General features: G+C 41.6%; 1 protein-coding gene across 1 annotated transcript in view; it reads right to left on the bottom strand.

The window, feature by feature from the left end:
• Window positions 1–3,231: 3,231 nt before the first annotated feature.
• The window catches only part of CCDC149 (coiled-coil domain containing 149), a 46,965-nt gene continuing 34,418 nt past the window's right edge, over window positions 3,232–15,778 (bottom strand). The window contains exons 10-12 of the mRNA XM_084286365.1: window positions 13,904–13,980; window positions 8,608–8,715; window positions 3,232–4,453 (exon numbers count right to left, since the gene is read on the bottom strand). Of these exons, the coding sequence (XP_084142491.1) occupies window positions 3,867–4,453; window positions 8,608–8,715; window positions 13,904–13,980 (772 nt within the window). The 3' untranslated portion in view covers window positions 3,232–3,866. The remainder of the gene's footprint in view (window positions 4,454–8,607; window positions 8,716–13,903; window positions 13,981–15,778) is intronic.

Below are 15,778 nucleotides of genomic sequence, written 5' to 3'. Positions count from 1 at the left end.
GCAAAAACATTTCAGCCAGATAATGTTCAACAAACGTAGAGGTCTCGCTCTATAAAGCTTTATTTTTCTGTTTTAACACAACCCTGGAAATACTACAGCACTAACTCATCACTATCATTCATCTGATACTGAGCGAAGGAAATCAGCAGGTAGAAGCGCATCAGGAAATGTATGGTTTTATTAAAGATGACAAAATGTATTAATACAGTTGAACTACATTGCGCAGTTAATCCAGGCAGCAACAAAAGGAAGGTTTGCAAATAAATTAAACCGCATCGTTTAAAAAGTAAAACTACAAAACAGAGGCTGGTGAGCAAAACCCTATCTTTTAGAAATGCAGCAGACTTTCAACTTAATCTCAGTTAAGATTTTGAAATACATTCCTGAGCTCATATGGATTAAAGAAATCCCCCTGTCTTTATTATACAAATTACCCTATGCTTAAAAATAGTCTCACTTAGAAAAGACACAGCATTCTCAAAGACGCTTCTTCAGCTGTCATTTGCACACAATTATTCTACAACTTCACTGAACGTTGTTTTTCAGATAGCCGCGGCACGGTACTTTCAAATGAAACCCTCCTCACAGGTAGCGTGTGGATTTGCTCTTAGGTGAGGCAATGTGCTTCAGATCCATTTACGAAACGCACCTCATCCATCCCCTTGCCACAGCATTCTGCTTCCCCAGAGCCCAGCAGCAAAAGAGCTTACAGCGGGAGGTGATTTCCCCATTTCTGAAGTCCTAGAAGAAGGGAACATGAGTCTAAAAGAAACCCAGTAAAGTAGTGTTGATTCCACAACAAAACATGAATGAATTTACCAAAAAAAAAAAAAAATCACAGTTCTAATAACACAACAATATAAATTTAAACATCATCCAAGAACAATGCTGACAAGACTATTAAATTGGCTATCACGTAGTGCAGTCTGACTTCTACAAGCGTCTTGGGGTTGAAACTTGTGTTCCTGGGAGAAGGCTAAAACCACAGCCAGAATACGCATTAACTCGGGCAGAACGCACGGGACCAGCATCGCAGCATGAATATTGCACTCTGAGTGAGATTTCCAGAGATCCAGGTACCTTTCTGGAATTTAATGGTTGCAAAAAACAGGCATTAGGAGGAAATTCTTCACTCAGAGGGCGGTGAGGCAGTGGAACTGGTTGCCCAGAGAAGCTGTGGATGCCCCATCCCTGGAGGTGCTCAAGGCCAGGCTGGATGAGGCCCTGGGCAACCTGATCTAGTGGGAGGTGTCCCTGCCCATGGCCGGGGGCTGGAGCTGATCTTTAAGGTCCCTTCCAAGCCATCACTCCATGATTAGAATCATTTTATGATTCTATGAAAGATACAAACAAGGCATTTAAGGAGTTACCCCATGACCTTGTTGATATTGAGTTTTCTCCGTTTTCTTCTCACAGAAAACAACCACAGCACAACGAATCAGTGCCTGAGGCACTGCACAGCAACTGTGGGTCCAGCACTGCTTCCACCTGCACCAATCTCTGCACCAAGCTCTCCATTAGTTAATGGCATTAACTGGTGTTGAGAGAACAGCGGCAAACATCAGCCCACACATTTGTGGGTCAGGGAAGATTTAGGACAAGGAAACAGCGGCCATAAAACACCCTGAACGTTTCACCTGAATGTTTCAGAGCTCAGCTACATGAAACCCTGCCTCTTACTGGCTTGCATCAGCTCTGACCGCATTGATATTTAGCTCTGTGCAGGATTAGCTTCTGAAAGATGGAGAAGAACGTATCTTGAATAAAGTGATACTTCATGTAACATTCAAGCATTATAGGAAAAAAAAAATCTGCCACAATCTCCCAGAGATTTCAGTTTCTGCAGCCATTTCTCTTCCGACTTGTCAGTACTGTCACACAAATGAGGCAGTAGTGCAGTCAGTTACAATTAATGGCAATGGCGTAACAATCTTTCAAATGCTTAAACTCTTTGTGGTTTTCAGGTTATGAGGAACTTACATTTTTGTCAGGGTAATGAAAGGAAAACTTTTTACTGCTTCATGTTCCCGACGCACTTAAATATACAGATGTTTTTTCCCTAAGGGCTGCTGTGAAATGCTGCAGTGTGGAAGAACCTTTAAAGAGGAAGGAAACGCACCCCAGCAGCACGGTGACTACGGGTTCGCTGCCTGCAGACAGACGCTGAAAGGGTTACACGAAGGCACCTGGCGAGGAACACACGTGAGAACAGCCACAAGCCACATTTTTCACCTTCCCACCATCATTCCTTATATTTACACGTAATCATTTACATACAGCCCTTCTGCTGCTGAATGCAAACTGCTCACGGGCTCTGACACCTTGATTCTGGCAGCACCTGCTAGCGCAGCTCCCATCTAAGCAGAGTTTGTCAGTATTGCTAATATGAACTCTGTTTATTCAGCGGCTGACAAGTGGGCTGTAAAAATTTGCAGCTGGCAGTTATTTGTCAAAGGAGGCTTCAATCTGGGAGGGATTTTCCTTTTTATTAGTAGTATTTTATTAAATTTGCTTTAATTCCCTCTGATTGGTTTCAAGTTCTGGGAGTGAGAAACGAACATTTACAGACAATTAGCTCCCAAGCCAGCAGAAAAATTGCCTTGAGGGCTGCTGGCCCATAGAAGCCCCACAGCTGCAGAGCCGATTCCTTGTGCTACGAGCAGGAGGGGAAGGACGTGCCTCCCCTTCTCCGCCAGCTGCTAACTTCACCGCTGAGCGTTCCCTTGTTGCTGCCTTCCGAGGAGCAGAGTGGCACAGCTCCAGCGTCAGGAGCGGGCTGGGGAATGACACAGCAGCCTCCCTCCCTCTGGCAGCGGTGACAGGCAAAAAGCTTTCCTGTGACTGAACCCCAACAGGGGAAGAAGTTTAAGGAAGGGGTAACAGCACAAATAAACCTCCTACAACAAAGAGCGGTGAAACGAGGAGGAACACAAACATGATTTTTTTTTTTATGCTTTCCAAAACGTAAAATAAAACACAGATTCTTTCAAAAAGGAAGGCACAAATGGAGTAGGCTGAAATCTACCACCCGTTACGGTCGGAGGGCTGTTGCAGCTCCTGGAGGCTGAGGGATGCAATTCCAGTACCCCAGAGCACCAAGCAGGCCAGCGGGGCACAGCTGGTTCTCCTCCTGCTGTTTTTGCTTGGAGCAGCACTGCTGTTCCTCACAGCAATAATTCTGGCTCCTCGGATGTTTTTTCAGAGCATCACTAATTTGGGTTCTTAGTGTCTGGTGAAGTAACTTCCTTTGTTTACATGAGATGAACCAGGAGAGGGAGGTAAAAGATGCAAAGGTGTGAAATGAGAGAACACCACACGCAGGGATGGTTCTCAGAGAGCTTTCTGCTTCCATTCCCAACAGCGGTCTTATTCTAAGGACGTACTCACAGCCATTATGGACAGGGAAACAGAATGCAGTCTGCGAAACAGGCAAAACCCTATGACCTTAAGGTACTTCTCAGTTCATCATTCCAATTTTCCATCACTGGACGTGTCCAACCATTAAAATCAAGTCCAGCACTAAGACCGCAGGCCTTCCAGAAGCCCAGTGAGAACGTGGCACATGGTTATCACTGGGCTCTGCTACACGGCTGTAAATCACATCCACCTACACAGAAACCTCAAATCATTACAAAGAACCAAAACGATTAAACCCAAACAGCTTCAAATTCTTTCTCCCAGATTATTTACATTTTTGGTATACTGCAGTCAAAACTAACAGAAGAACACCATTGTTAGACAAATACTAACAGACTCATGTAAAAAAATCAGTCCTCTAACAAACTTTCACTGGTTGTAGTCACAGCAGCACAGACCCGCTTGCAAGAGGGTTACGGTGAGAAGCGCAAGGGCTTGGCTGTCATACCTCAAGCCAAACTGTTATCCAAATATTCACAGTTTTCAGCACGAGCAGGCTGTTTCACGTTCTCAGATTCAGGGGGCTCCTCCAAGCTGCCGTGTGTGCGTGCAGTCGTGACACTGAGACCCCCGTGCCCTCTGGGGTCCGCAGCACCCAGCGCGTCCCCGGTGACGCCGTTCTGCCTCCTTTGGTTTGGGATCTCACAGTCACTCTCCGAGGTTTCATCACTGTCCTTCAGGGTCTCGGTTTCAGCTGTTGGTTCGCTTTCAGAAGTTGAGGGATCTGTGGGGTTGGACGTGTCCGGGCTGGAGAATGGGCAATCTCCCTCCGAGGAGCCATTAAGCTCTGCCCCAACCACCGTGTTCTGCTCCCCAGCTGCATTTTCTGTTCTCTTCCCTTCCAGTTCTGAAACTGCCTGTTCTGTCAGTTTAATTATCTTGCTTTCAAGCTTGTTTATTTCTTCCTCCTCAGAAGGTAACTGGGGTAATGAAGGATAAAAATGTTTATTTTGGTTTCTGTTATTCAAGTTTCTTTCCTGAGGAGCCACGGACTCACTTGCAACAGCACGAGCTTCGTTACGTTCCCCCTTCTGTTCTGCTGAAAGAGAAATGGAACAGCAACATGCCTCATGTTTGTGTACCCGGCCTGGGGACCATCACAACAGTGTCACACCACAGAGACGTCTGCCTCAGTAAGAGATTGCCAGAGTGGTTCTCTATCTTGTCCCTGACCCATTTTTTACATGATAAGCAATCAACACAGGTTTTCTTGCTGGGTCAGGGCTGTTTTGGAGCCTGTCTTTCCCTAACAGTGACAATTTTAGAAGAGTTAGAGTTGATACCACACTGCAGAACAAGACAGGCAAATTTTTTAGGAGTATCAACTCTAAGCAAGGCACTTAACTGCAGAATTTTGGGGCACAGTTTAACATTAATCCCCAAATCAGTACCACTTTCAGAGGTTAACACAAACTCCTTTACTTTTTTTTTTCTTTTTGCAGCCTCTCATCCAATAATTCTGTTATTGATGCTGCAACATTTCTCCTAACATAAAAGATTGCTCTAATTTGGGTGGTGCGATAAAACAAAGCAGAAGAATATGAAATATACTATTACACCGAAAGCCAAACACTGAATAGAGTGACAGAACGGAGAAAACAGTGATGTGCAAACAAACAGCTCTGTAAGAGAAAGAATTTGTCCTCGTCTCTGTTAAGGACAAAAAGCCTCACTGAAAATCAGCTTGTGAAGTCAAATAAGAAAAATTGGGAAATGCCAGAAGTAGGGCTGCTCCGACAGCTCCAAATGGCTCTTGCAGTGCATGTGCATTACCTTTTAGTACAGGAGCACTTCCTGGATTTCTCCCACAGGAATCCTGCCCTGCTCAATGCACGGAGCAGACTGGCTGCGGGGCGGGATCTGAGCTGTACAGTGCAGGAGCCTACTGCCTCTACCAGCCCTGCCTCATTTACAAGCTGGGAGCTGCTGAGTGAGTGAGACAAGGGTGGGCACGAAGGGAACAGACAGTCTAACTACCATTAAGGAAGCCGGGAAAGTCACTCTGAAGAGCTGGGATTTAACTCTGTGGAAAAGGCAGGGATAAATTAACTTTCAAAAGGTGATCACCCACTGGATCTAATCCTCATTATCTGAGTGCTCAGCTGGAAACTCGGAGCTTGATTTGCAGCACTGCTGTGCTCACATTATATATTTGAACACACGTACTCTCCGTGCTCTAAAAATAGCTAAAACTTAGGCACCTCCACTTGGCACTCAAAATTAGAGGGGACTTTGCATTGCTCTTTGTGTGGCACGGTTTCCTCCTACAGAGGGATAACACCACCCCATCACCTCGCTGCAGTGCTGTGAAGATAAATCATTCATAGAAGAACAATTTGTGTGAAGTTCACAGAAAAACAGTACTTTTGTCTTCAGAGAGTGCTTGAAATGGAGCACAGGCAGTACAACAGGAACAATGTGTTCACCAGTGACGACAAAAAGAGAGCTGTTCCCCAGTGGCTCTGATGTTCCCGTACAATCCATCACACGACACCATGTATTGGGTGCGTTGGATGCAGAGAGGTTTTGTGGCAGGACACAGGCTTTAATTCATGTGCCTGTACTATGTCATTATGCATTTTCACACAGGAACTGCACAGTATATCCTACAGACTTCTACCATCCAGCCTAATTGAAACTGATAATAATTACAGGCCAGAACAGGGCTTGATGAGATCATGGTAAGCAGATAGATTTGATCAAAAAGGCCTGAAAAAGGGCCTCTGATTATCTGTACATCTAGCTAGAGCAACATTTTATGTATTACAGAAGGTTCTGGTAAAAAATGTATGTTAGCTCAAAGGATAGAAAGATTTTCTGGGCCAAACACACATAAAATATCCACGGTAGTGTTTATAGGGCCACAGTTGACTGACCTCAGGCCCAGCATTTAAAAATATGCAAGAATCTCATTTCTATTCCACTTATCTGTTGTCATTCAACTGATCAGTCAGCTAATAATAAAGTAAAAGTGGTTTTGTTTTTATTGCTGGAATACTTTTAAACTGAGGTCATACTTGCTCGGTGAATAAAGGCTGATGAACACATTCCTGTCTTCTTAGTTGCCAAATTCCCCCAGATTTTGGAGGCAGGCTGCAGAGATCAAAAATTGCAGTGTGGAGCAAATTCCTAAAACTCAACTCCAGGCAGTCATCCTCTGTGTAAAGCAGCACAGAAGTTGACAGTGCATCACTCCCATGGAGCTGCTGACTGCAGAAGAGCTGTCAGCTCCAAGGAGGAGATACCCTGCAGCTGAAAACGCGTTGCTTCTTTTCCAGGCTTCGAAGGGAAAATGGAAAGCACAAAATCCTCTAGAAAAAGGATCTGGAACAATGGAAGAAGTTATTGCTCCATCTACTGCTAGAAGGTATGGCTTCCCCAGCAGCTGGCAGGCTGGCCCATGGACGTGCTCCTCTGTCACCAAGAAGTTGACCTTGTTTATTTAAACTGTCACAGAGCTGGGTTTTAAGTTTGTCTGAGTTCTCACTGCAGGTTACCAGGTACCCTGTGCCACATACAAATTAAAAGCAAGCTGTTTGTGCAGGCAGAGCAGTAATTTCTTAATCCACCACAATTTAATCACGGGATTTCTCTGTTACAGTTATGAAATGGGAAGGGGTAAAGAGGATGACCTACTGGGAGCCAATTTTTCTGATAACTGCCACAGGCCTAATCCTTGGCTGTCTTCTCTTCAAGGCTGTTTTCTTCCAGTGATCTCTTCCTGTTGGGATCTGTGCTCCTGCATGGTATCTCTTTGTTTACCCGGTCCCTCCATATACTCTGCCCACTTCTTATCCTCCTTTTAGCCTTTATCACATCTTGCCTTCAATGACAGAATTTGGATTCCTCACTCCTGTGCTTAGAATGGGATGAAAACTCCTGCCTATCTTCTCAGGGGTGGAAATCTTTTCCCGTTTGTAAATTCCTTGTCCATTAATTATAGATATATTACATGTTTGCATGGTTTTTTATTAAAAAAAAAAAAAAAGTGGTTATCAGAATTAGAGACACAAAAAAGTTACTTGGCTGACATTAAGAAAAATCAGCTGAAGTAGAAAATACATCATGGAAAGCTTCAGTCCAGAGTGAACGTTTGGCAGCGCTACACAGCAACAGAAACAAGGTCTGATGAGATTTGACAGGCAGCTTTAATCAAAACTGTAATACCAACCTCACCTAGGACAGGAAAGGAAAGAACGTAATACCACCAAGTAAATACCTTCAGTAACTGCAGATTTAATTAAAAATCAATGATTAAGCAGGCAAAAAAAATGAATATTTATGAGTTGTTATTACTCACTGGAGAACTACTCACTATAGTTTCACTCCTTATTTTTAGCAAAAATATCAGCTGAGCAAGATTATAAAAAATGATCAGTCCGGCTGTCAAGTTTTATCAGATGATGATATGGATAATAAAATCAAAATTAAGCCACAACCTATTTAGTTTCAGGACTAACAAATAAATTGTTTATGATGCTTCATGGTTAGCCGAGTAAGATCTGGGCATACCAGAATATTGTGTCCATTAAAGACCTTATCCAAGCACTGATAGGCAGGCACAATCACCTATCTCCTGACCATTATGAAAAACTCAGGAAAAAATTGAGGTTATCAGGAAAACACTATCTTTTTGCTACTGTCACATAAAGTTAGGCTTGACTTTGGAGAGATGTTAATGCTTGCTATTGGGGAAAGTTTTGAACAAAACACGTAGAAGACTTTAAAAAAGCACAGTCAATTTATCTGGGAAAATGAGGGGGGCTTATTTCAATTTACTGGGTGCAATCAGGAAGCCTTTCATCTAGGTATCAGCTTTAATGCAGCAAAGTGCTAAGCCAGTTCCACAGACTGCTCTCCTACTGTGCACTCTAAGGGAGGGAAAAAGAGCAGGAGGCTAACACAGAAGGCATGAATAACTTGTCACAGTATCAAGTTATCTGGCATGAAAATTCTTGGAGGTGTACGACCTGATGCCTAGCGCTGGGCAATCTCTTCAACAGTCATTTTTCAGTGGTTTCTTTGCTCTTTGTACAGGGACCAGCTATCCATTTTACTTGTGGATGATTTATTCAATCTCAGTGACCACTGAAACTTTGCCTTCTGCTATCCCAGCATGAAAATTACATTTTATTTAGAAAGAAATGTGTGCTCAGCTCTCATCATGTTCCTTACGGTCCAGGTGCTCACCTTGTACTTCAGTTTGCTGCGGCTTCTCAGTAAATGCTAACAACGGTGACCTAGACCGCTGTATAACAGGCAAGGCTGGGTCACTGAACGTTATGGTGTCCTTTCCACCTGAAACAATCAAAGTGTTAGAACCATTAATTCGCTAATTGCACTCATCGTTCACTAATGATATTCACACAGATCCTACAGCTTAACTCCTTTTTTTCCAGTGCCATGAAAAGAAGTACAGAACCAGAAAAGCATCTCAAATGATCCTTCTACAGCATGGAAATAAAGTATTTTATAGCATAGCTGGAACATGTAAGTCAGATAAATAAAAATAACGAAAGGTAATTATTATTTATTTTTTTAGACAGGTTACAGAGCAAAGGACAACCTTTGAAAGAAGAGCAGGTGTTGTATTCAGCAAATTGTATTCACCGTACAATTCAGGTTATTACTAGTCAGATCATACCAAAAGTTTTACAGTAAGTAATTTGGGGTAAGGCTATACTAATACACGGATCATTTGCATGCCATTGCCAGCAAGCGCTCAGCACTGACTCTGTACTCTTATCACCCTGCCTCCTATCACCTGTGTACTTTTACACTACAGGCTCATATATGTACTACAACGTTTCCTTAAAAAAATAAAAATAAATGTAAAGATTAGCACAACTATGAGGCAAGCCAGAGCTGAGGCAGCAAACCAGCAGACACTGCTAGGGAACTGGAGGGATTTTAACCTGAAAATTCCCCAAACGCTTCTGAGCATTTTTGTTTGGAGCCAAATGCACAAGGGCAATTTTCCAGCTCTTTTGCTGAGAAAATTGTGCAAGAAACTCTTCAGCTGAGGACTTTGCTGTAGATGCCCAGTCTTTACATACGTTAGCAATACAGAAAGCAACACCTGCAGACTCTTTAGGAAGTCCTCCACTATTCAGGATGCTTGTGCTCGTAGTGACTGACATTACCTTAAACCTAGAGGGAAGGTGGCAAGAAATTTGCAAGATCAGCTAAGCGTGGTGTTTGCGTGGCCTCCAGAACAACTGCCAGCCGATAACTAATGGCTGGGAAGGTGGCAAGCTCCTGCTCTATTTATCTCCATAAGAATGGACATTTATGTAACAACCACTTCTCCCCTCTAAATCTGCTTGTACATTTCACCTTAAGGCGACATCCTAAATCTAATCACCCATCCAAGACAAGGACTTTGGAAAGGGCACCAGGTCAGGAGATACCCCGAATAAATCCTTCCCTGAGAAAGTTCTGGTACCTCCTGAGGGAGAGTGAAAGTCAAGCTGTTCCCTCGGCATCAAACTGGGCCGCCCCAGTCTCTAACTGCTTTGGAGCACGCCGCCTGTAAAGACCTTGATACTGAAGGTATTAATGACTTTTTAATATCCTTAGCATGTTGGGGTATATACTGCAGCAATGCGAATGCAATTAATGCTTTAGAAGCATTGACCTTGTCAAGCTTTGATCCCACTGTCAAGTATGCATCAGAATTCTGCCTCTGCGATAGCAAGTAATAAAAAGAAATAATTAACTGACAACAAAGTACAGCCCTTGCCCCAAGTGTACGGCAAAATTAATTAAATCTAAAGGAAATAAAAAAGGCAAAACAAATCCGATGGCTATTCCAAAATGCAAAAGCCCCTAAAAGAATGCACTTTCCTGCAACACTGAAGGAATTTCTGTGTGGAAGTAGAATTAAATCAAACAGGGAGCTAGTCGTGCAGCAATACCTTGTATTCATACGCATGGTCAGAAGTAGCCAATGTCTAAAAGATCCAAAAGAACACAGTGGAGGAGGCCAAATTCAAAAGGATTATAACTAAAGAATTTGGGGGGGAACCACTCTTAACAGTTAAGTGGAAAGCAGAGAATTATTTTTTTGGTAGAATGAAAAAAAAAGAAGTAAAGCCTCAGCTACAGACCCTTACAAGCTTCAAAAAAGAAACTTCTTGACTTCCAGCCAGCATTTACACAGCAAACACATTCACCTTCACATTTTTCTCTGAAAACCAACTTGGTTACATAAAATAAGTTCAGTATCCACACAGCTTAGCCACAGATGTGGCCCGAAGAGCCCCGTATATATTTATTTATTAACAGTGACTCCCAACCACTCACAAAGGAGGGACGCGGCTGTTGCTGTGCTCTATTCTTTGCATCAAGATCTGAAGTTGGATTACACATGGGGAATTTTAATTAGCTGCCGTGGAAGCTCAATTTCATAACCCATACGGCTTCATGCAGAGTTGCTCTATTTAATGAATTTTAAAGGGCTTTGGTGAAAAGCATACAGATCTCAGAACAAGCAGACCGGTTTTCAATAGGAGCACATTCATTTGCTGTCTTCTCCAGGAGAAATGAACTCCTCTACAAGATTCCCAGGCTTGGGGATCCACGTAGAACCTCTGCTCCATTCAAACAGCCTCCAACACAGCAGCTGCTGAGCCCGTTAATTCTGCCTGGCCCCTGCTCCTCGCTGGTTACTGAAGAGCAAGAGGCAGCACAGAAACCTTCCTAACAACCCAGGCAGGGAAAGGCTGAGTCATGGCACGATCTTTCCTTTAGGCTTTTTTTTTTTTTTTCAGTGGAAATCTGGAATTTTCAGGAACTGATAGATTTTGAAAAATACAGTCTCACTTATCTGAATATCTAGTGCCATCTTAGTGTAAGAGGACTAGGCTGGTGTTTAGTTCATTTTAATGCTAAGAATACTTACACATGCATATTTGAACCAACCATAACGTATGTAAGACAAGGCAAAGAATCAAATGCTTCTGTCAGCATCACATCCTCTGCCTCCTTCTCAAGACAAGTGGGCTCATAAGAAGAAAACAGAGGTAAATCTATGACCAAGATTGCTTTATCTTTAGCAATGAACCTCCCAAAAGATTCATTTAATTAAAGCCCATTTTCCAAACAGGGGAAGCTGAAGTTTGCAATAGGCAGAACTTCTACAGAAACTGAACTTATGCTACCAGATCAACCATTTCGAAAATTAAAACATATGCTTCCTCTTCATTTAGCTTCCCCATAGTTGATTCATGCATTGCACAAAAGGCAGATGACCAATATGTCATCTAACAAAAAAGTTAGAAGCAGTCAAGCTCTTTTTTTCAATAGGATGACGTTTATTAACATCATTTATTAACAGCATTTGGAAGGTATTAATATCATGGTGACAATGGATGCTTTAAAAGTTATACAGACAACAATGCCCAAGTGGGAACGTTGAGTTCAGATTAAAATCCTTCAATTTATAAAGTGCATATCTTTCAGGGGCAGACTGAACATCAGCTTTCATCTGCATACTCTTCCAGAGACAGAAATTCAACTCAAAACCATATAATGCTTCTCTTTGGATTTAAGACTGCCCAGGTGAGATAGCCTCTGTGTTCTGCCTCTCACCCAAGCTCAGATTCAGCTGCAGAGTCTGTTATGCTATTTCCAATGCTACCTATTACATGCTGCTGTTTTATGGAGCAGAAGCTTTCCACACTCTGAAAAGAAACGCGGCAACCCAGCAGTTGTTGCAAGGCTCTTTCTGACCACATCGGGACTACAGTGCATTTGGAAACAAAACTACACTCTTGATTTAAAAAGAAGGCAGCAAACTAACAAACCAACCTTGGTGTTCAACAGAATTCATAAGCTACTGGAAAATTCATTTACAACTATTAAGGATCATCCTTCCTTACTGTTTTCCTCAATTTAAACAAAGTGCCTCGTAGAGCAGCCTCTATTTCTCTTGTGGTCAACTAATTCACTTGACTGAACATCTTAACCTGACAGATATAAAAATGTTCAGATAACATTTCCATTTATTTACATGCAGTCATAATATTTAATGCACTGCTAGAATCAGTTACTAAAAATATATATGTCAAGCAGAACCTACTCCCAAATCCCACTGAGACATTGTAGCTCAGGCCTTCAGGCAGCAAAAGAAAAGAAGGAAAGAGACAGTTGTTATTGTATAAATATTAATTTGATGTCTTACCTACACAGACCAACAACGGAGCAATTAGTTCCCACTGCTTGTTGTTCTTTTTAATACATTTTGTAAAGATTAGAAACACTGCTCTTATTAGTGTACTAATTCCATGGAACGGTATTTTTTGGGGGAAAAAAAACACAACCAGCCCTACATTAACCCTTTAAGCTTATGATACACATTTGTACTAATGTACAGAACTCTATTAGCAGTATCTTGCCAAATATTTCACCTCCACTTTTTGGAGAATGTGGGGAGGGACAAATGCTCCCAGCACTGTATGCGCATTAGATGCCTAACTGAAGAGTAACCCAGGGGAACAAATTTGGGACTTTCAGTTCTGGAAAGCCCCAGTGAAAGCCAGTTCCAGAAAGATGATTCAGAATGCCTGCAACAGGCAGAAATATACCCCATTAGGCCACATTGCTTTTTCACTAGTTCTCTTCAGCTTTGTCAAATGTTTTTCTTCTAGATTAAAAGCTTGGGTATAAAAACACAGAGCCAAAAACCCAGAAGCCTGAACTATACTAGCTCCCACCCCCACTGCTAGGAAGCTGTAAACAACAATGCCTAATGGTGCAAACACCAACAATGGAGCAGCATAATTTACAGTGGTTAAAAAAGATACAATTAGGTGTAATGGGAAGAAAAGAAGCAAAAAGAAAATGTAAATTAAATATTGCCCATTTTTCTAACAGCAAGGTCTATTAGGAAGCAGATTAATCTCCCATTACTTGAGTAATTTAAACCAAATACAATACTTAAGATGCTACAGGGAATAATCCTGTTCTAGAGAGAGGGACTAGAAAATTTCAGATCATTTACAGTTCCAGTTTCTCAGAGATTATCATTCTACAGAAAAACATTATGAAATACCGCAATAAAAACCATGGAAGTTACAAAAAGTACAAAATTAATCAAAAAACCTGTTGAAAAACATCACGGCTATTATCCTATGTGTATCATTTTATACAACTGCTTAAATAAAATAGCTCAAAGTTTTTGCCTTTCTTCTTTTTCTTTGCAAACTTGCAAACTATGAAGACAATTTGATTATTGTCAATACTTATTTTGTTGTATCCATACTGGAAATAGGGTTTAAATAGCATCGTGAGCTTTGGTTTCAACTCAATGTTTATTAGAGGTTCCTAATTTTGCAAATGTGCTTCACAAAATACCATCGTTCACAAAATACTGCACATTCATAAAATAACTGTCATTTAAAAAATTATAGCTAAGCTTTTCTTAAATGCAAATCTATCCATGAAAACTACATAATGCAAGCTGTTCTCCTGAATTTTTACTAACCTGGAAGACTCCACAAACCAGCGATTTCCAAAGTTCTTAACTTCTTTTCAAGTTCTGCCACTCGATTACCTAAAATTCTTTGAAAAAAAGAAAATAACAAAGAAAAAATCAGAAATATTCAGCTGAGAGGGGACTCCTTGTCTTAGTAAGGTAACCAAAGCCTGATTGTTTACATGACTGCAATTGAATTTTTAACTTGCTACTTGACTAGTGTAGTAAACCTGTTCACAATTCCCACTTTTTACTAATGGCAACAGACAGCCTCCCCCAGAGTTTAGAGAAAATGAAATTTAGTTGTCTAACTTATCCCATGATTAAAAAAAAAAAAAAAAAAGATTTAAAAAAGAAGATCTAGGATGTACTAGACAGTCAACCTTTGCACATTACGGACCAAGAATAGCAACTTGCAGTATTTCTATTTCCTTTGCTTGCAAATCTGTCTTCCCAGTTCCTTTTACTTTCTCTGCAGCTAAATTTGGAAGGTAAGGGCTATGTGATCTAAATATGCAAAATCCAATATATGGATTAATTTTGAAGTTCTAGTCACGATTTTGGCCTACTGTTATTCACAAGGGTTTGTCTATCACTAAGATTGCTTAATGCAGCAACAAATTGCCTTGCTGCTACATCTCTCTTAAGTGCTGAACTCTTCTTCTTTACTAAAAAGCTTCAAGCTCTTTAGTGCCTTTATCACCTACCCTCTCTTAGTTTCCACTGCATTTCTTGGGTCATCTCTTTTATATGTGATTCCTACATAAATACTATTTGCGGTTAGCTCTCCTGCAGGATTTAACTTTCAGTTTTAATTCTCTCCCAAGATCAAATGCGAGATTCCTATCTTGCAAAGAAAGCTTTTTTTTTTTTTCCCCCCAATGAATTTTTGAAACTGTTTCTCTCACAGGCACAGCAAGTCTCCCAGAGTCAGAAGTCTTTAAATAAATCCCAAACAATACACAGAGTGAAAAACCTGTTTTTTTCTCTCAGACAGCAATTCTAAACATGACAGCAGAGATAATGGGCAGCAAGTTTTACTCATCAAATTACAGCAATGGGATAAGTCAGTTAAATTTGAACTGAATGCTGAGAAGCAGCACAACACAACACAGCAAGGCAACATCATCTTCCCAAGCTCGCCAGGGCCGTGTAATACTGCACTGCATGCTCTCCACCTAGGGCTTTATGCTGCAAACATCTGAGCAACCTGGGAATGTCATTACTGACAAGATGACAGAGTCTGGAAGATGAAGGACAGCAAAACCAGCAAATATTAAATGGGCTAGGAAAATCGATTAACAAAGACTAAGGATTTCTGAAATCTCTGATGTGAGGGCTCTGCAATGACAGAAGGGAAGCCTGGAAGTATTTTAAAGACCACAAAAATGCCAGGATGAGATAGGCTATAAAAGAGAAAGCTCATAATGAACATTGAAGTAAGCACTGGGTGGCACAAGGGGTATATAGCAATTAGCAAGCAAGCAGCCCATCCTGTGTACTAGCAGAGGGGCGAGTGTGGCAGCACTTATTTCTCCACTGAAATTCAATAACCAGCCAGACCACCAAGGTTATGATGGATCTAATGCTGTTGTCTCCAGAGACAATCAAAATCGTTCAAGTCTAGATTTTGCTTTCAGAATGCTTCCTTCTGATACAAGGGGCTCAGATTTAACAGCTCTATGTCCATATCCTGGTGTGCTGCATTGCCCTAAGGGCCCGCTGAAGGTCAGCTGAAGGATCTGGAGATCCCCTGGCTAAGGGGCAGGGAACAAAGAAATCATGCAAGATTCCTTCCAATGTTAACTCTGCCAGAGAGCCAACAAAACAAAGCTGATGTGGCTAATGATTGTCACTACAAATGGGTCACGCCTCGTTATTTTA

Source organism: Netta rufina, assembly GCF_964035555.1.
Source record: "Netta rufina genome assembly, chromosome: 4".
Lineage (NCBI taxonomy): Eukaryota > Metazoa > Chordata > Aves > Anseriformes > Anatidae > Netta > Netta rufina.
This window is presented reverse-complemented; position numbering and strand designations above follow the sequence as displayed.